Here is a 21,865-nt window from a genome sequence, read left to right as displayed (position 1 = left end):
GAGCCGCACCAGAGCCGCGGCGACCGCTCAACCAGAGCGCCCTGCAGTCCCGCTCCCTCCACGGGGAAAGGATCGCCTAATTGGTCGCGATCCCACGGAGGTCTTGCTCTTCCCGGAGCAGTCGCCGGGACCGAGAGCGTCGCCTGGCCGACGCAGGCGGAGCGGAGCCGGCGAGAGGAAAAGCCCAGGCCTGGGGCAGAGGAGGAATGAGGGGCCGGGAGCCGGGGGGATTTCCTCCCGCGCTTCCCCCTCCAACAGGAGCGGAAAATGTGATTTGCTGTGCATTCCAGGCGCGGTTCCCTGGGGTGACCTCTCCCAGCCGGCCCGGGCGGGGGGAGCAGACAAAGAGGCGAGGCAGGCGGAGAGGGGACCCCGCGGGGAGGCAGGAGGGGTGCGGGGGGCGGGGGCAGTACCAGGAAAGGGGGCGGATAGCGGGTCCCGCGGCGGCGGCGGCGCCTGGCCAATGGAGAGGCGCGGACCCGGGCGCCGCGCTCCGCCGCCGGCATTTAAATGGGAGACGGAGCGATGCCCAGCACTCGGTGCGCCCTCCGCGGACCGGGCGACCTAGTGTGCAGCAAGAGCGGTGCTCTCCGTCCCGCTGACCCCGCGCCGAGCCCGGGCGGCTCGTGCCGCGGCCGCACACCGCGCCACGCGTCGAGAGCGCAGGCCCCGAAGGCCCACAGCACTGACAGGTGAGCGCGGAGGCGCGGGCGTGTGTGTGTGTGTGTGTGTGTGTGTGTGTGTGTGTGTGTGTGTGTGTAAGGGTCGGCAAACGACTGCCGCGTCCCGCTCCGTGCAGACTTGCCGTAGGCCGAGGCCCCGCGATCCCTGGGGTGAACCCTGAAGAACCATCGCGGGGTCTTTCGTGCCAAGGTCTTGGCTGCCATGACCTCACCTTGCGCGGTCTGCCGGGCAAGACTGGGAAAGAGGATGTCAAAAGCAAGAGCCCCGCATCCCACTTCCACCTCTCGGAGCTCCGCTAATACGCTCCTGGTGTGTTCGGCAGCCGCGCTTGCCAGTCGCGCCCGCTGGGTGAGGGCGCAGAGTCCGTGAGTCCAGAGCGCAGGAGAAGAGGGATAATGGGAGAGCGGGAGCCGTGAGGCGCTGCGGGGACCTGCAGCTCGACCGCAAACGCCGGGGCAGGTTGCAACGAGAGGGTCCCATTTGTTTGAGGCGGGGCGCTGGGTCTGGGGACTTCGGGGCGCGCACGTCGGAGGGCCGTGAGGGATCCTGCCGTGAGGTGGTGGATCCTGAGAATCAGCGATGCATTTGCGTATCCCCAAGATGGAGACTCGTGCACCAGCGGAGCTGCGGAGTTCCGCCGTGGCGGAAACCCAAGGGTCAGGTAACTGGACAGCTGCAGTGAGGCGCGCGGTCCCGGACGCCTAGTCCCGCGAGCCCGCGGTGCTCACATAGCAAACACCGCACACACTGACTGCGCGCTCGTGCGCGCTGTTTCCTCTTCTAGGCTTCTCCCTGCCCCATGCGCTTCTCGGCTGAACCGCGGACGTCCGGGCGATGGGCAGTGACAACCTGCCGGGTCCCACTTGTGCGGGTACCCCTTAATTTGTGTCCGAGAGGCCCCTGCCTGCACCTCGCCGCGCCTTCCCAGAGACGGACTAGGCGGGACTGGCGGCGGGAGGCTGGTCCCCGGGCTTGGACGCCCAGGTCATCCCTCGTCCTCCCCCGCCACTTTGCTGACCCCTCTGCAGCTCACGGAGCAAGGCCGGGGGGCGGTGGGGTGTCGGGGCCGTCACCTTGCCGGCCGGAGTTATTTGTAGATTTCTGGCTTAGGAAGAACAGACGCGCCACCGCTCTGGCTTGGCATTGTCTTCGGATCCCAGCTCTGCCTTGGGGGCGCCCCAGCCTGGCGTTTCCCCGCGCAGGGCTCTGGTGACGGCCCCCCGGGCGAGGCAGGGGGCAGACAGGAGCCTCTCCAGTGAAGCCCTTCCAGCGCGCCCAGAGCTGGCTCGAAGGGGCTCCCCGGTCAAATCTGGGTGCTGCTTTCTCCTCTTTTAGACAGAAATATAGCCTCGAAGTTAGGGGTTAAAAATCTCTTCTTAAATGTTACAAGGGCAGAGAGGCGACCATCGGTAGGTAATTGGATCTCCCGCTGGAAAGAGCAGATCCAAGCGGTGTGCGCGTCTGTTTATGTTCCCCTTCGAGATGGTGCCAGGACACGAGTTGATTAAAACAATCTATTGTGTTAAGTGAGTCACCAGGGATTTAAGCTGTCCCAGGGACCCCAGAGTAGTGGCTTCCCTTTGGCTGTACACACAAGTTAAATAAATAGCGGAGAAGAGGTTAAGATAACCCTGAACCCAGGGTGAGGAGTCTTCTTTCACCCCAGGGCTTTCCGCTTTCCAGCACCCTCTTTTTCTTCTTTCTTTCTTTCTTTCTTTCTTTCTTTCTTTCTTTCTTTCTTTCTTTCTTTCTTTCTTTCTTTCTTTCTTTCTTTCTTTCTTCCTTCCTTGCTTCCTTCCTTCCTTCCTTGCTTCCTTCCTTCCTTCCTTCCTTCCTTCCCTTCTTTCTCTCTCTCTCTGCCTCTCTTTCTGGGATGCAGGACTTGAAAGGATGGACTTTTCAAAGCAAAGAGGAAAAGAAGAATATTTTAAAAAACTACAGATTCTCATCTCCTCCCCGGCACACTGCATCCTACAGTAATAGGTGATTTGATTACCATCACTGGGTAAATTGCACACTCCAAATTGTTAGTATTAACTAATTATTTAAGGGCTCTTTAGAACTTAGTTGCTGTGTGTAGGGCTGTGTGTGTGTGTTTAACCCCCAGGTCATTGTAGGAATTAAAGTGTTTTGTAAACTTTGTAATTTCACAGGTTTTCTATTTTCTTAAAAGTTCGTTTTGAGTGAAATGTTTTGGTAACCCATGCACGATCTATGGGAAATCCAAGTTGGCTAACATAGACTTATGTGAACGGTTACACAGGGGAGAATAGAAACCTATCACATGCTCACCTCTCTGAATGAGAGCTGCCTGCCTTGTCTTCTGAACTGAAGCCCTAATCTTAAGGTTTAAGTGTGAAAAGTGATACAATGCCACGAAATTTTATGCCACAAACCCTGCTCCCAAGAAACGCTTGTCAGCAGCAAAGCTGTGGAGCAGCAAAGCTGTGCAGAATAGAGCGTGTAGGACAGACGGGAAAACCTAAACCTTTTATGTAAAAGGAGTGGGGGAGGTAGGGGAGGTGACTGTAGCATCCAACTGAAAGCACAAATCAGGCCAGTGTTATCAGCCTATGTCTGACATCTGCAAGGAATTGTCTTTAGTTTTAACATATGCTCTTAGAAATACAAAGTACAACAATAATTCCTGGGACCAGAAAGGTTTTTTTTTCTTTACATGTGAACAAAATAGAGAATTATTTGAGTCACAGTATTGTTCAAATTTGATTGCATTAGAAACAAGTCCATGTGTCCCTTATTAAATACCATGCTGAGTGTCCATAGAATAGAGGTTAAGGACATGTGTTTGGGGGCTAGGGAGAATGGGGCTCAAACCCTGCCTTTCCCGTGAGGGGCTGTGTGACCCTGGACAAATTCCCAACTTTTCAGAGTCTGGATTCCCTGGTCGGTAAAAGGAAGATGATATTATCTACCTCATATTTTGTTGTGAAAAATCAATTATAAAATTCAGTCAGAATTGAGCATAATGCCTGGCATAGGGTTTAAAAAATAGAGGTGGCTCTTAGTGGTGGTATTGGGAGAGGCAGTAACATTATAGGACATCAGCGTGTACCACAAGGTGGTTCTGAAATGAAATCACAAATCCCACTCACACAGGGACCAACACACATCTTTCACTACGATATAGAACCTATGACTTGACCGACTCTCAATAGGGCTGCTCAGTGAACATTTAACATTTATTGCTTTCTAACTTGTGTCCTGTTGACCACAAGAATTGTATACCATCATTAACTTCACCAAAAAATCTTCGGATGAGCCTAGAGAGCTCCTGAGATACTTAACTACTAGGTGGTCTCCTCTCTGCCCTATATGATGTTGGGCCCCAGCCTGACTTAGCCTGAATGGTCTCCAGAATAGGGAGATTACAGTTATGGTACTTGCAATACATACAGGATGAGACTTTATCCTCTACTAGTTTGCCTTTGGTGCAAATTGTCTGAAAACAAAAAAAATCAACGCAGTATATTCTTAAGAGCTTCTCTGCTCAATTTCTAAAAGTTGACTATCTTTTTAAAAATTAAAGATCCAATTTAAAAACAACCTTTGCCCTTCTCAAAGATTTAGTTCCGAGAAATAGGAATAGGGTCTTCTAAAACCTGGCCTGCACTTAGAGCCTGTGCTGTCACTTCCATTATTTCTTTTAATACTGGGGAATAATTTGATGTCATGCCTGTTGAATAGCTTTCTAAAATTCAGTTCATCAGGAGGAATTGATCAGCCACAGACATCTGGCTTGCTGATCCTTGTCTCCTCACTGTTTATCCCACTCAGCACTCCATTTAACTGAATACAAGCAGGTTGGTTAGCTAAAATGAGAAATACGGCAAGAAGAGTGCTGAAAGGAGCTGGCCTAAACTTTCCCAAAGACATCAAGAATATTAGAAACAGGTTACACATAACACTTTTATTTCTGATCCCCCAGAATTACATGATTGTGTTCTTACAGCCTGGCGAAGATTGGAATAAATCACCATGACCTGCACAGGACAGAGGTGGCTGATATGGCTTATCTTTGTGCAGATGTTTGCTGTTGATCACTTGGGGCAACCTGAAGGAAAGCATCAGGTAGAGGAGACATGCTTTGAGAGTATCTATGTCCTCTGGGACAAATGGATTAGAGGGGAGCACAGTGGTAAAGGAAAAAAAAAAGGTAGGGGTGGGTGGGTCTTGCTGGTGGGAGACAGTTGCAGAGAAACTCATCGTGAAAACATGATCACATTAGTTGGAGAAGCAGAAATACATTAAGGGGAAGTTGAGGTAGCATTTGAAAAGAATATTGTCTGCAAAGGAAAATAAAGGGAGGTCTTTGTGGGTGTCTGATGCACTCTGGGTCCATGAGATGCAGCTTTAATTTAATAATGTGAGTGGGTCATTTCATGAATGCAAATTACCAGAAATGTTTTCAGCTCTTGTTTGGATATGGATGATAATTCATAAGACCTAAATCTGGATTAGCCTTTGGATTCATTTTTGATAACGAGGCACTCTGCTAGGTGTTGATGGGAAAAAGAATTATCCTCAAGGAATTTACATTTTCTTGGTTTCCTCCACGTCTGTGATATTTACAGAGTGCAAATTATTTGGTGGCAACACAATTGGGATTTCAAGAACACAACCGCCCTGTTTCGTTCAATGAGTAATCAAGATCATTTTGGTGTGGAGGAGGTTGGGTGATTGACCACAGTGACTTGACAGAGCCCTGGTTCTAGTACCAGTTATAGGTCTCATCCCCCTCCCTCTGACTTGTGTGGGGTATGCAAGAGTCCTTCAGAGCACTTTGTTCTCTAAGAAGCTGAGGTCTCTGTTGACTGAGATCCCTAAGGTTGTTTTTCCCCCTCTCTCCAAATAACCAGTTATAAGGTTTAAGAACTCAAAAGCTGAAGATATTTAAAGAGTAGGGCTTTTTGAAAATGAAAAGCCATTTCATAATATTTTTCACACCTAATAAATTTTGAGAAAAATTTACTTTTCTTAAAAAGTCTGTCACTCTAGACCCCTTTTTCTCATGGGGTTTGCACACTCCCATAGGAACAGGAAGTCAGTCCAAATTAAAACAGAAAACCACAGTTGACTAATTTTGAATGTACTGCTTTATTGTTGGTTTCTTCCATAGTGAATACAATGACTTTTTTTTTTAACATCTTTATTGGAGTATAATTGCTTTACAATGGTGTGTTAGTTTCTGCTGTATAACAAAGTGAATCAGCTATACATATACATATATCCCCATATCCCCCACCCCTTGCGTCTCCCTGCCACCCTCCCTATCCCACCCCTCTAGGTGGTCACAAAGCACCGAGCTGATCTCCCTGTGCTATGTGGCTGCTTTCCACTAGCTATCTATTTTACATTTGGTAGTGTATATATGTCCATGCCACTCTCTCTCTAAAAAAAAAAAAAAAAAAAAAATGGTTCTGATGAACCTAGGGACAGGACTGGAAAAAAGATGCAGACGTAGAGAATGGACTTGAGGACACGGGGAGGGGAGGGGAAAGGAAAGGGTAAGCTGGGACGAAGTGAGAGAATACAATGGCTTTAATTGGAAATATAAACCCTATGGTGTTCTCCATGGGACCAGGTCAAAAGAAGTGGGTATTTGGAGTTTTTTTGGAAAAAGGAAGAGAAGTATTAAGAAGCTCCCTAGGCTAGACTCTGCTGATCTTCAGCATGTGTGAAGGCGTTTTAAATGCAAAGAACAGAAACTCTGTCGGTCAGTGTGTTCCATGACAATCATTCATTGAACAAAAGAGCATCTACTCTGCCAGGCATGGAGGAAGAGGTGATGAATAAGCCCTTATGACTCTCAGACTCGGTATTTATTTAATGACGGATGGGAAATGCCAGATAGGGAAAGCTGAGTATAAAGAAGGTCCTAAGTGGTGTAGAGAAAGAAAATTGCATTTTTTTGGATAGATGTTTGTGGGTATGGCTGGCCCCATGACTTGAACCTCTCCCATGCAGTCAATATACCTTCCCAGTCAAGTCTCAGATTGGCCTCTGTGATGTTGGCTCTGCAATCTTGCTCTGGGGGCTTGGATTGTTCTGGAGGCCATTTTTAGGAGGGATGGGGAAGATGGTAGGTGGAGGCCTAGGGCTGTCTTATGTGTTCCTCTTGGAAATGGGCAGAGACTGAATTTTAGTTTAGATCCTGGCATGGAATTGAATAAAAACAGAAACTTGTGAAAGCTTCTTGAATTCACAATATGTTTGCCCAGGAGACTGGACCGTCCTGGCTCGAGTTGTCTTGCTCTCTGGAGAAAATCAGCAGTGTTTTATAACTGGGCTTTCCTCATGAGCGATGTTTTAAAGACAAAACAAGGAAATGAATTTTTTGCTGTTGTTGAGGCAAAAAATGCTCTGTTTAAAGAACAAAGATGCCGTAACATAAACTGACAAAAGCCAGGGAGTCTACAGTCAGAGCAGGAGCTAAATGTCACGTTATCAGCTCCAAATTTGAACTTGCCCCAAAGTATTAGGTTAATGTTTAAAAGATGGTGCCATTTAAGAATATTCTGAATTTAATATTTAATTATCTTAATTTGACATTATCCTTAGGGTTGCATGGTCTTTACTTACAGGGGCTGCCCTTTAGAGAATGTAGATTCCGCCCTGCCTTTGTCTTTGAAGGGTAACTGCCCCAGCTACTAATACCAACTTGGAGAGTTCCTTGGGGACCACGGTGAGGTTACTATTAAATTGCATTTAGTGGTTATCATGTGTCACACTGCTGGACAGAAGGGAGCAGGGACCTGGGTGCTTCACAGCTGTGTCCTCGGGTTCAGAACTGTGGTGGGCGTGGAAGACAGGGGAAACCTCTGGATTCAGGTCAGACTTGGTGTGATGGCCTGAGGAGGGAAGCTGTGAATTGAAACTGCACTCACTGAGAAGAAAATCCCTCCACATTTTCACAACTCCCTGTGTGCCCCGTGGCTGCAGGTGCTACAGGTCTTGCTGCTCAAAGCTTGTTAGAAAGGCAGACCTACTGAATGATAATCTGCATTTTAACAATATCCCCAGGTGACTGTCTGCACACTCAGGTTTGAGAAGCGCTGTCCCAGGAGAATCTTAAGACTCTGATGCTTCTCTCTTGCACCCTCTTTTGAAAAATAAGCTCCTCCTCCTCCTCTATCTGCCCCACCTTCCCTGAATATCCTGCTTTAGAATAGTCCTCCTTTCTCTGATTTACATTCCTCACTCCTTTCACTTTGTTCTCTCTCCATCCTTGCTTTCTGGTTTTTTTGTCAGTTTTCCCTTTGCCTCCACTCCCCTTATTTAATTTTTTTTTTGCCATTGTTCATATGCCATTGTTCCTACTGACCCATATCTAACTCCAGACCCAGCCACAATAATTCATTATCATTAACTTATTCAGCATGTCTGTGGCCCTTACTAATGTAAATATTTGCACATACCTGTTCTCGTGTCCATTTTCTACCTTCTAAATTTTATATACACACACATATGTGAAGGACATATTTCATTATTTTAAAAGTAGAACAGTGTGTATCGTGGTATTAAGAATGATATAATGAATATCTGTGCCCAGTTTAAAAATGAGAATGAGTGATCCAGGAATCTTATGAATTACGCAATCTTTCTGGTAAAGTAATTTGTTCTGTCTGCAGTACCACCATATTTAGTTAGTTCTCTAATCGCTTTCAGTTTTACGTCAGTTTTGATCTGAACAACATATCTGGGGATATGAGGTGTTTGTATCTTTGCTTAAATAAAGTCATTTATTGAAAAGTAAAGTGAAATTTTCTCAAGGTCAGAAAGCAAGCTGTTATCCTAGGACTTCGACTAGAAGCTGAGTCTTGACTTTTCGTCTAGTGCTTTTCCTGTGAAGGATTCTCCCTCCGTCTGGTCTCCACACATCTCCTTCCGATGCCTGATAACACCGAACATCTCATAAGCATCCAACCAAGCGAACTCAGGAAGGGCTCAGGCCAGTCAGGGAGAAAGAGTGAGACCCTTTCCTGTCAGATGAGCCCTCTGGCTGGCAAGGCTACTTCATCTATTTACATAGTAGGAACTTACCAAGTATTGTCAAGTACGAGAATGAATAACTATATATAAAATAAACAACAAGGACCCCAACTACATTCAATATCTTGTAATAACCTATAATGGAAAAGAATGTGAAAAAGAAGAAATATATATAACTGTATCACTGTGCTGTACACCTGAAACGAACACATTATAAATCAACTATACTTCAATTAAAAGAAAAAAAGAATGAATCCAGTTCAGTGACCATAATACAAAGTCAAACGTAGTTGGTGTCAGAAGCCAGGAAGCAATTCCCCTGGGAGGACAAGTGACAGAGTTCACATCTTGGCTTATTCACTGGCTGACCCTGGGCAAGCTCCTCCATGGCTTAATGGCCCAGAGGGTAACGAGAATAACAGTACCTAATGCACGGAGATACCGTGAGAGGAAATGAAATCGTTTACGTCAAGTGTTTAGCAAGTGCCTGATAAAACATTAGCTGTTTTACGAATGTTTTCATGAATTCTCTTTTCCATTTTTCATGCCTCTCCTCTCTGTGTCTCCCCCCCTTTAGCATGAGCCGTACGGCCTACACTGTGGGAGCCCTGCTTCTCCTCTTGGGGACCCTGCTGCCGGCTGCTGAAGGGAAGAAGAAGGGGTCCCAAGGGGCCATCCCCCCGCCAGACAAGGCCCAGCACAACGACTCGGAACAGACTCAGTCTCCCCAGCAGCCTGGCTCCAGGAACCGGGGGCGGGGCCAGGGGCGGGGCACTGCCGTGCCCGGGGAGGAAGTGCTGGAGTCCAGCCAGGAGGCCCTGCATGTGACCGAGCGCAAATACCTGAAGCGAGACTGGTGCAAAACCCAGCCGCTGAAGCAGACCATCCACGAGGAGGGCTGCAACAGCCGCACCATCATCAACCGTTTCTGCTATGGCCAGTGCAACTCCTTCTACATCCCCAGGCACATCCGGAAGGAGGAAGGCTCCTTTCAGTCTTGCTCCTTCTGCAAGCCCAAGAAGTTCACCACCATGATGGTCACGCTCAACTGCCCCGAACTACAGCCACCCACCAAGAAGAAGAGGGTCACTCGTGTCAAGCAGTGTCGTTGCATATCCATCGATTTGGATTAAGCCGGCCCTACCCAGCCTGTCCTTGGGGTGCAGCCCCCAGGCGGGCCCAGAACCAGACCTAAATCAACCTGATTCTTACTTGGCTTAAATCTAGAGGCGAGAAGAACCTCCAGCTGCCTCCTGCCAGGAGCCTGCTAGTGCGTAGTTTGTGTGCATGAGTGTGCGTGGGTCCCTGTGGGTGTTTGCAGACACCAGAGGAAACACAGTCTCTGCTAGAGGGCACTTCCTATTATGTAAACGTATCTGCTTCCATGCGGGATGGTACAGAAAGCCCACACCACCTGAGGCACACTTGGAGGGGCAGGGTTGTGGTCGGGTTCTGCCTTGGTCTTCCATGTGCCCTCCTGGGGACCAGAACCTCGCTTCAGAATGAATGTTAATGGAAGAGGCTACTCTGAGGGCAAGAGACCTGTTTTAGTGCTGCCTTGGCCTTAGAAAGGATATTTCAACCTGTGCTTGTTTTCCCCCTTCCTCTTCCCTGTCACAGACCATCCCTTCTTAGGATCTCAGTGACTATTTCCGTCTAGTCCCCTACCTGCCAGAGGTTCTAAAGTAACTCGCTTGACCACAGATGCAAATGTTTCCTATTTGGGGAAGACCTTTCAGACTCTTGGGGAGGCTGGTAGGGCAGGAAGGTTAGAGGATTGAGAGAAGGGAGAGATGGCAGGTGAGCACCAGTTGGCCCAGTAAAATTCAGGAGGGACATGTGCAGAGCCTGGAAAGGCCAACCCCCAAACACGGTGAGACCCATGCTTTAGCAAGTTTTTTCCTGGTATTTAAAGAACCCAAGGGAACAGAGGAGAAATGAAATTGCCAAAAAAAATCATTAACTTTGTGAGTCACTGTGACTGTCGAAATTAGCTGTAACCCAATACCAAACTTAAAACATAAACATTGACCACTCCTATTTTCAGAACCAAGGGAGTGAGCGAAACCAAAACAGCCCCTTCTGCTTTGCCCCTCAGATGGACAAAAGATGTAGTTCAGAAACCCCCCCCCCCCACAGGAATAGGAAAAAGACAAAACCCTTATAAGCAGAAGGTCTTATTATCTCTCCTTTCGGCTGGGGTATAAACCTCTTTCCCAGTTCATTATTCCTGTGTCATGTTTCTGAGAGCCACAACCCTGTATTGTAAAGATTCTGCCTCTGCTGAATGTACCTGACAGTGAAGGACCAGGCTAAGATAAGAGAGTTTAGGCCTGCTCCTTTTTAGAAAGAAGTATATTTGGGGTCTTTTTGTTTTAACCATCTATAAGAGATTGAGCTGGAGAGTAAGGAAAGGAAGGAGATTGCCTCTGGCTAAGGAGTAGCCAAACGTCAGGGAGGACAAGTAAGGGATACACCAGCCCTTCTTCCTTTGCCCTTGAAGGGTCTAATGGGAACCCCCAGTTAAGAAATCAGAGTATTTGTGTGCATTAGCTGTCCTACAGCTGGTAGGATTTATGTAACATTGTAACCATTTGGAAACTACTGTTCCCTGATTAAACTTAGGTTATTTGCAATGCGTATTTAGTATTTATCTGATGGCCAAAGCACAGGGTGGGTGAACCTTCCTGCATTTTGGATTTGGACAACTTGCTCTCTTCAAGCCTGAGGTTTTATATGTAAACCACCCCACACCCCCGATACTCTTTTTGCCTTGCATCCTCTCAGTCTCACCGGCCAAGTCATGTGGAACATGAGAAACAAACACCATAGACTTGTGTTTCAGTTGCCCATGAAGGCTCCAGCATTCAAAGAACCAATGCAACTAAAGAGGCTGCTTTTATTTTATTTTTGTTTTGGTCCAGTGCTCTCCCTACTAACAAATAAATAGGAACCATACTTTGAGGCAGAAGTCATCTTGAACACCCGAAATATTGGGTCTAGTTTTAAAACTTTGAAATTCACTACTGATGATTCTACACTAGGCGAATTTGTGCAAACACATAGTCTGTGCATGTCACATACACCGTACGCCCCTGCCCTAAATCCTTGTGTCATCCACGTCCTCCCAACAATAAAACAGAATGGATTTAATTAAGCATGCAAATGCTAAGCTAGAATTGTGAGGGTGGGGGAGAGGAAAAAGCGGAAGGAGCTGAAAATATAAAACCACACTAGAGAGGAAGAATGACGCTCAGAACCAGCAGACACCGAATCTCTCTTGTTCTAACTCTGCCACAAGCATGCAGTTTTGTTAAAAAGAGATGACTTCAGTTGGCAGCAGGAATCTTCTTTTAGTAGCTTGTACCACAGTCTTGCATGTAAGTTGGATTTGGCTTAAGTAAAGAGAATTTCCTCAAAATGAGCTTCACTGGGATAATCAGCAGCATAACTGCCCTAAAAGCACAGCACTAGCCAAAGAGGGAAATGTTTGCTTTTCTTATTGTGCCTACATTAAGACTAGCCCAAGTCCCGTGTGTCTTCCAACATTTATTGAAAGTGCCATATCTGTTACATATTGTATTGGAGTCACCGATGATGTAATGATATGTTTTTTTCATTACTATAGTAGAATTTTTTATGGCAAGATATTTGTGATCTAGATCTTCCTATTAAAATAATGCCAAACACCAAATATGAATTTTATGATGTACACTTTGTGCTTGGCATTAAAAGAGAAAAACACATCCTGCAAGTCTGTAAGTTGTTTTTTGTTATTGTAGTTCTGCAAAGTTAAAAATGTAAGTGAAAAATCTGGAGGAAAGGATAATTTCCACTGTGTGGAATGTGAATAGTTAATCAGAAAGTTATGGTTATTTAATGTAATTATTAACTCAAATCCTTTGGTCACTGTGATTTCAAGCATTTTTTTTTCTCCTTTATATGACTTCCTCTGAGTTGAGCAAAGAAGAGGCTGGCGCATTGTATATTGTTGGAGGATTTTATCAGAGGGAAACAAAATCTTGACACATCTGAACGTGTGTTACAGAGTCAAGACCTGAGCTTTTATTTTTTTAATTGAATGTTCCTTAAAGGTTAACTGAGGCAATTTAAGAAAGATCTTAAATGTTATTTTGGAAGAATTAAAATGTGTGTATACAAATAAATAGCAGATAATAATGAATAGTTCACAAGTTCCTTTAAGGAGAAAATCTAAAATAAAAAATGTATGTACAGAACATTTATAAATCACCAGTTAATGCTGAAGAGTGAAAGTAGTTCTACTGATTTGTCATTCTCAATATATATAATATCAACTGCATTATGTATTATGTCTGCTTTAATCATTTAAAACAACAAATTTATGAAGACTATGATTGGGGTCCTTTGCTGTCTATGAGGATGAGAGGGGATTTGATAGTCTCATAAAAGCTAATTGGGTTGAAAGCAACGTTTTATGAATCTGTGACTAGAATTTAATTCCACCCCAATAATGTTCTATATAACCTTTCCCAAAGAGCAATCAATAAATTGAACCTCTTCTCTGTTTGCGTGTGTGTGTGTGTGTGTGTGTGTGTGTGTGTTTCACTGGTAATGTTCACAGGGCAGGGCTGGGGCAGGGATTCACTTGTCATGGGAAGGGAGGTAGAAAACAGATCATGAGATCTCTTGTGATCTGAAAGGAAATTTATTTTCTCCACTCAGACCTTCCAGGTCCCACTTGATTTCAGGAGGACACCTCAGGCCATGGCAATTAGAGGCAGGGGAAATCTGGTGAGCAGTGGAAAGTACCAGCCTCTTCCCCAGAGCTAGAAAGAAGAGTTAGAATGCTTCTGAGAAGCCTTCAGATAGTGGAAGAATTGTCACACTGGAAAGATAATAGCTTTATTTTGAGGTGTTCAAGGGAAAAGGGGGAGAAAGATTTGGGCTCAATAGAAGAAAGAGCTTTCTAATGATGAGAGTGATTCGGCAATGCAATGAGTTGCCTTTGAGATGATCAACTCCCTGTCCTTGGAAATATTAAAACGTATGCTAGATATCATTTGATAGGGATTTGCAGCATTGTGACTTATTGTCCTGGATATGCAATTGAATGAGTGGGTTTCTGAGGTCCCTTTCTACTCAGATGTACAATACAGGATTTATACTATGTATTGGTACTCTGCCAGTGATAATGAAAGTGCCAGCAACTATATATAGAGTGCTTATGCCAGACACTGTCAAGGATTTTATTTTGTTTTCCACTTAATTTTCATAGTGACTCAACGATATGTATACCATTATCATCACTGTTAGGAGGTAGTGAACTCATAAGTCTTACTGCAGTAGCTGTGCGCTTCAACACTATGGAAAATTGTGAGATTTTCAACTTACCAGTTTGTTCTTTTTAAGGATAGAATGCAGCAGTCTAAAAATAGATCCAACTCTTGCTTATTTCATCTAATGATGAAGGGCACCCTGAGTTTGTAGATGGCGTCATCAGGAGCCCCAGCTCTGAAGCATTCAAAGCCTCTTTGCCACCTCTCTTTCTGTCATGGCCTCCTTGGACTTGGAGGGGAAAGAAGGCAGCAAGGACCAAGGACACAGTGCCCTCAGAAAAGCCACACTCACACCTAGGAGGTAATGGCTGGACAGGGTTTGAAAAGGTAGTGGGATTGGAAACAAATGCGTTCTAGGTGTCAAAAAAAGCATGTAATAAGACATCAGCAAAAATGTGGGAGTGAGGAGTTTTGAAAATGTTTTCCTCCATAAAAGCAATGAGAAACTGGCAAAAATGTTTAGAACTCTGGAAATTAACCTAAGGCTTGCAGCAGTCTGAGAAGCATTTATTGAAGAAAAAGCTGAATCTCTGTAATAACAGTGAGCACTGTTGATACTGTAACTTGCCCTATTCTCATCGCCCTCTCCAGTTCCATAGAAGACTTGAAAACCAACAGCTGGCAACTATAGTGAATACCAGCAATCTGGCAGCCACTGGAACAGGTAGAATGGGATTGGAGTTCTTTCAAAGCCAAATACCAGAGAATTGTAATTATTTGACCTGTCAGGCCCTGAAGGCCCCCCCCCCGCCCCGCCCTTTGCAAAGGTATCTTTACTTGACCTAATTGGAAACTGCCAAGTGTGAAAAGCCCTGTTGAAAACAGAGGCAATTGATTATTTTTGTGGCTGCCTGAGGCAGTAGATAGCAGTTGGGGCAAGCCATAGGCTAAACAAAAAGCTTAAAAAGAGACTACAGAATGAAATTGGGGTGGGGGGGAACGACGTTGAAAAGCTTCAACATATTACTGGGAATCTAGAAAGCCAAATCAGGTATAGGGCTGTGTCCATGCCCAGGGCTTTCAACATGATCAGGAAGAATCTGAGAAGGCCCTAAGCTCTTACCTCAGGCTGACCTTGAGGCTCTGCATAGGCAGAAAGCAAAGGCTAAGGCAGAGTTGTCGACTGCTTGGCTGAGTGTTGAAGGTGTGCCCCAACATGAACACAGAGCCCCTCAGCAAAGACTGGAAGACTTACTGGTTCCAAGTGTTTAAGGAAATTACTGTTCAACTATTAGCTGACCACTAAGCTAGCCAAGCAGAAACTTCAGTGGCCACGTACAACAAAAAATACAGACTTTACATAATTAGTTCAGAAAAGTTGCTAAACAAAAAGACAGCAACAAACAGCAGCAACAACAAATCCTAGGGAGAGGGAGAGAGACTGATTTCAAGAGTCACCGCATCATATTACTTAAAATGCCCACCTTTCAACAGAACGTTGAGACATGCCAAAAAAAAAAAAAAAAAAATCCGAGAAAGTATGGCCCATACACAGGAAAAACAAACAAACAAACAAACAAAAAACAAAGAAGCTGTCCCCTAGGAAGCCCAGACATTAGACTTAGACAAAAACTTCAAGTCTACTGTTTAAATATGTTCAAGAACTAAGAAAAACCATTTCTAAAGAATTTAAGAAAAATAGAATAAAATCTCACCAAATCCTGAATATCAGTAAAGAGTAGAAATCATAAAAAAGAGCCAAATAGAAATTTTAAAGTTGAAAAGTATTGTAAGTGAAATAAAAATTGTACTAGAGGGGCTGAACAGCAGATTTGAGCAGGCAAAAGAAAATTGAGAAACCTTTACCTAGACTGATGAGAGACAGAGAGAGAGAGAGAGAGAGAAGAGGGAGAGAAGAAGACTATTAAAATCAGTAATAAAAAAGGGAACAGTACTATGAAACTTACAAAAATAAAAAGGACTATAAGAATACCATAAACAATTGTATGCCAACAAGTTAGAAACTTTGATAAAACGGACAAATTCCTAGTCTTTTAAGCCTTACTCCTCTCTCTTCCCCTTCTGTCCCACATCTGAGCAAGCTGATAAGAAAGCCCAGGTTCTCTTCCATTTACCACTGATGAGATGATTGAACTATACAAGGGCCCCTCTCCTCCAGGTGGGAACCCTCATCCCAGCATCATTTGTTAACCATCATAAAAACTGCAAGTCAGTTTCCTTACCCTGTTCTCTTAAGCCATTTTCAGACCAGGTTGGGAGGCCTGCCCTGCTCTCCACAGAAAGCCTCATTATGTGAGTAATAAATCTTTTCATATACTCTTGGGGTGTTTGTGGTGTCATCGGTCTGAACCAAACTTTGGGTAAGGGTCTACTCTGTTTATACAGGTGTTCACAACACCTAGAAACACACAAACTCCTGAAACTGACTCAAGAGGAAACAGATATTTGAATAGAACTATCACAAATAATGAGATTGAATTCATATTCAAAAAGCTTTGCACAAAGAAAACCCTAAGACCATATGGCTTCACTGGTGAATTTTACCAAATATTTAAAGAATTAATACCAATTCTTTATAACCTCTTCTAAGAAAATAGAAACACTTTCTACCTCATCCTTTGAGACCAGTATTACCATGAAAACCAAAACCAGACAAAACATCATAAAAGAAAACTATAGACAAATATCACTTATAAACATAGATGCAAAAGTCCTCAGCAAAATACTGAGTAACTGAATCCAGCAACATATACAAAGGATTATACACCATGCTCAAGTGAGATTTGCCCAGGAATGTTAGGTTAGTTTAATCATAAATCAATGCAATATGACATATTAATAGAATATAGAAAAAAACCACAATCATATGGAAAAATCACTTGACAAAATCCAACACCCTTTCATGATACAATCACTCAACACACTAGAAATAAAAGGGCATTTCCACAACCTGAAAAAGGGCATGTATGAAAAACCAACAACTAACATTACTTAAAGGTGAAAGAAAGGCTGAAAACTTTCCCCATTAAGATATCTTTACCACTTCTTTTCAATATCGTACTGGAGGCTCTAGCAGGGTAATTAGGCAAGTAAGGGAAAATAAAGTCATCCAGACTAAAAAGGAAGAAGTAAAACTATTTCTATTTTCAGATGACATGATCTTATATGTAGAAATCCTAAGGAATTCACAAAAAAAGTATTAGTGCTGTCTTAGTCTACTCAGGCTACTATAACAAAATACCACAGATTAGGTAGCTTATGAACATTAAACGTAACTTCTCACAGTTTGGGAGGCTGGGAACCCAAGATCAGGGTGCTACATTGGTCAGCTGAGGGCTTGCTTCCAGGTCCTAGACTTCTCGTGTGTCCTCACATGGTGAAAGGGGCTAGGGATATTTCTGGAGCCCCTTTTATAAGGCACTAATCTCATGCATGAGGGTCCCACCCTCATGAATTAAGCACCTCCCAAAGGCCCCACCTACTAATTCCATTATCTTTGGTGTGGTTAGGATTTCAACGTACAAATTTGGGGGGACACAAACATTCAGACCATAGCAAAAGCTAATATAAAAGTTGCAGGATACAAGATCAATATTCAAAAATTAATTGTACTCTATACACTAGCAGTGAAAAATCTGAAACAGAATTTAAAAAAATTCCATTTGCAATAGCATCAAAAGAACAAAATACATAGGAATAAATTTAACAAAGGAAGTATAATAAAACTATAAAACACTGTTTGAAGAATTTAAGGAACACCTAAATAAACAGAAAGACACCTTGTGTTCATGAATTAGAAGAATTAATATTGCTCTACAGATTTCACACAATCTCTATCAAAATCCTTAACTGGCTTCTTTGCAGAAATTAACAAGCTAATCCTAAGATATATATGAAAATGCAAGGGACCCAGAATAGCCAAAATATTCTTGAAAAAGGACAAAGTTAAAGGACTCACACTTCCTGATTTCAAAATTTACAATAAAGAATTGCTGTAGGGGCTTCCCTGGTGGCGCAGTGGTTGAGAATCTGCCTGCCAGTGCAGGGGACACGGGTTCGAGCCCTGGTCTGGGAAGATCCCACATGCCGCGGAGCAACTAGGCCCGTGAGCCACAATTACTGAGCCTGCACGTCTGGAGCCTGTGCTCCGCAACAAGAGAGGCCGCGATAATGAGAGGCCCGCGCACCACGATGAAGAGTGGCCCCCACTTGCCACAACTAGAGAAAGCCCTCGCACAGAAACGAAGACCCAACACAGCCATAAATAAATAAATAAATTAAATAAATAAAAATAAAATAAAAAAAAAAGAATTGCTATAAGGCGAACACTCTTTTAACGGCCATTAGGTTAAGAAATATAATTTTTCCAGTCTCTCCAGAAGCTCTTCTATGCCCCAGCTCAATTTTACTATTTTTTCACACCATAATAATAATCATTCTCCTAACTTTTACAGTAATTTCTTTGCATATCTTTAGTTTTGTCACCAAATTGTGAATCCCTAAACTCTACAGTTTAGTCTGGTTGCAAACGTTTAAGTGGGAAAAGATAAAAGCCTAAATTACAGCAGTGCTAAACCCCTTCCTATGATCTTAATGGTGATTACCAAGTAGAGGATTACCAATGTTCACTTCCTGTTGCACCAACAAGTTTACTGGGAAAAAAGGTTAAAATAATTGGATGTATCAAGGTATTTAAAATAATTATTCTCCCAGAAAAATGATACAGATGAACTTATTTGCAACGCAGAAATAGAGACGCAGATGTAGAGAACAAACGTATGGATACCAAGGGGGGAATGGGGGGTGGGATGAATTGGGAGATTGGGGTTGACATACCTATACTACTATGTATAAAACAGATAATGAGAACCTACCGTAGCACAGGGAACTCTACTCAATGCTCTGTGGTGACCTAAATGGTATGGAAATCCAAAAAAGAGGGGATATATGTATACGTATAGCTGATTCACTTTGCGGTACAGCAGAAACTAACACAACATTGTAAAGCAACTATACTCTGATACAAATTAATAAAAAACAAAAACAAACAAAAAATAATAAAATAATTATTCTCACTGTTCCCTATCATCATAAAAACAAGGCTTAGATTCTGATGCTCACAAAAGTACTCTACCGTCTTCCATGCTTATGATCAAAACCACCTTCTCTATCCTATTTATCACTAAACGCATGTAGCATGAGTCCATTGGAAATGAGCTTCACTGCCATCCAGACAATCCATTACACAACTGTCAATACTGATCCCTTGAATGTGGAAGTTTATACTATGCACAATGACAGCAGAAGTTTAAATATGGGAATAGCTTTTAAGTAGATACCTATTGTTTGTTACTTCTTTCATCTCTTTTCCTTAATTTTTTTTAGAACTATCCTTCCGTCATTCCATGTGGTGCCATCCAGGCTTCCAATCACTGTATCTTTTTTCCCTGATCCCTCTCTAGGCATAGGGGTGACATAAGGCCACAGCAGAAAATCAGAATACTCATTCCACTTGGCCACCATGATTGGCTTTAGAAATGGGCTTGAAACTCAAGCTGAGTCCGTAGAATCTTCCTTAAGATTTGAATATGAGGGCTGGGAGATCTATTTCCTCTTCTAGGATCACAAGTCATAATAAGCCTGTAGAACAAAATCTGTTGACAGCCATCTTTCCCAAGTGTATGGATAAAACTTTCTGAAGAATGAAGCTTCTACACAGAAAAGTAGAGCCAAAAGATGAACAAAATATCTTGATGACAGATTTTCTTTCCCCTGGATCAAGCTATGCTGGAAGTTAGGCCAACCTCTGAGTCATTTCATATTAGTTATATATTGCTCTGTAACAAATTATGCCAAAACTTAGTAACTTAAAACAACAAACATTTACTATCTCACGCATGTTCAGATAGGGATCTGGGAGTGACTAAGCTGGGTGTATCTGGCTCAAAATCTTTCATGAGTTTGCAGTCAAGGTGTCAGCAGGGGCTACAGTCATCTAAAGGCTGGCCGGTGCTGGAGAATCCACCTCCAATATGACTCACCCCCATGGCTGTTGGCTGGAGGCCTCAGCTCCTCACAATGTGGACTTCTCTTCACGACATGGGAGCTGGCTTTCTTCAGCAAAATAATCTAAGAGAAAGCAACAGGGAAGCCACCACACCTTTCATGACATAGCCTCCAAAGTCACATACCTTTACTTTTATTTTATTCTATTAGTCAGAAACAAGTCACTAAGTTTGCCCACATTCAAGAGGAGGGTTTTTAGGCTTCAGCTTTTCAAGGGAGAAGTATCAAAGAGTTTAAAAACCATCACACTTGCAGTTACATAAATAAATAAATTCCTCTTTTTGGCTTAGATTGTACTGGACATATGTCACTTAAAACCCAAAGAGTCCTGATCAACATCTATATCTGCATCACTACGAAAGTTTTAGATTTTATAATCTATTGCTTTTACTCTAGTGAATTGGTCTCTCATGATCTATTGCAATCAGAGCAGTGTTACTTTTGCTGTCTTACATATGTATCGTCAGTAGCAACAAAACTAGTCTACAGAAGGTGAGACCTTAACATATATCAGAGGTAACTTACTTTCTAGCAGGCCCAGAGCATGGCCTTCTTGATAGGATCCAATATTTAGTGCCATGGAGCGACCTGTTACACTGCCTTTCAGTTCCTCTCCAAATCTCAAACTCAGGCATCCTCTTTGCAGATCAAAATTTTGGAATCAATTTTCATTTAGAAGAACAAAAGGCCTAATTAGCACTTGTTCACCTTGAAGTTTTCAATTTAAGGGCCCAGAAAGAGAATATTAATGTTGAAGATTCTAAATATTACATTTTTGAAAATTTATGCCAGTAGAGCGAAGTAAAGGATGCTTTGAACAGAAGGGACCGTAAACCATGGAAAAGAAATTGTCCCTTGAATTACATTTACAAACTAGTTGACTAGAAAAATTATTATAAATTTTAAAAATTAATTCTTGTTTTTATTAAATATATCAGTGAGTGTTCTTGGTTATAAACAACAGAATCCAGTCTAGGTAGTTTAATCAGAAAAAAGTATATTAAAAGTTATTAGATAGCTCACAGAACCTCTTGAGAGGGGGCAAGAATCTTGTTTGGATGTTACATAAGAATATAAAATCCAGAAATGAGCTAGCCATGGACAATGTCCAACACACCATGGGGCTATTGTAGGAAAACCCCACTGGTTTGCCTACTATTCACTTTTTATGTCACTAGGGACACATGTAGAAACTGCAACCCAGCTGCCCAAGAACCCAAGGACTCCCTCTCTGGGCTTGACAGAAGTTATGAGTCTCTATGAATGGTTGCTGACTCAGGTTGGTTGCTTCTGCCTACAAGTCTAGTGTAGTGTGTCTGCTCATTGGGACCTAGGGCAAATTATTAACTTCATGGGAGTCTGGGAAGTACAAGTGTTTAGCTTTCTATGCTCTATAGTACAGTAGGCAATCTAAAAGGATACTGGGGCTTCCCTGGTGGCGCAGTGGTTGAGAGTCTGCCTGCCAATGCAGGGGACGCGGGTTCGAGCCCTGGTCTGGGAAGATCCCACATGCCGCAGAGCGGCTGGGCCCGTGAGCCACAATTACTGAGCCTGCGCGTCTGGAGCCTGTGCTCTGCAACAAGAGAGGCCGCGACAGTGAGAGGCCCGCGCACCGCGATGAAGAGTGGACCCCACTTGCCACAACTAGAGAAAGCCCTCGCACAGAAATGAAGGCCCAACACAGCCATAAATAAATAAATAAATAAATAAAAATTAAAAGGATACTGGAATAGGTGTCAAAGTAATTCATAAACACAGGGGTGGAAAAAAACCCAGATTTTAAAGGCTTCTAATGAAAGACATCAGTCTCTTGTCCCATCTCTCCT

General features: G+C 43.5%; 1 protein-coding gene across 1 annotated transcript; it reads left to right on the top strand.

The window, feature by feature from the left end:
* Positions 1 to 525: 525 nt before the first annotated feature.
* Positions 526 to 13,214, top strand: GREM1 (gremlin 1, DAN family BMP antagonist). Its single transcript, XM_068548812.1, has 2 exons — positions 526 to 692; positions 9,272 to 13,214. The coding sequence occupies exons 1-2, from the start codon at positions 526 to 528 to the stop codon at positions 9,825 to 9,827; spliced, it is 723 nt and encodes a 240-aa protein (XP_068404913.1). The 3' UTR covers positions 9,828 to 13,214.
* The last annotated feature ends 8,651 nt before the right edge of the window (positions 13,215 to 21,865 follow it).

This window comes from Eschrichtius robustus, chromosome 1, assembly GCF_028021215.1.
Source record: "Eschrichtius robustus isolate mEscRob2 chromosome 1, mEscRob2.pri, whole genome shotgun sequence".
NCBI classification, from domain to species: Eukaryota; Metazoa; Chordata; class Mammalia; order Artiodactyla; family Eschrichtiidae; genus Eschrichtius; species Eschrichtius robustus.
This window is presented reverse-complemented; position numbering and strand designations above follow the sequence as displayed.

Bases quoted from the DNA above. Each gene is read 5' to 3' on its own strand.
- GREM1 (XM_068548812.1), top strand. From the start codon at position 526: ATGCCCAGCACTCGGTGCGCCCTCCGCGGACCGGGCGACCTAGTGTGC. The intron at 693-9,271 runs GTGAGCGCGGAG...CCCCCCCTTTAG, and splicing joins AAGGCCCACAGCACTGACAG to CATGAGCCGTACGGCCTACA.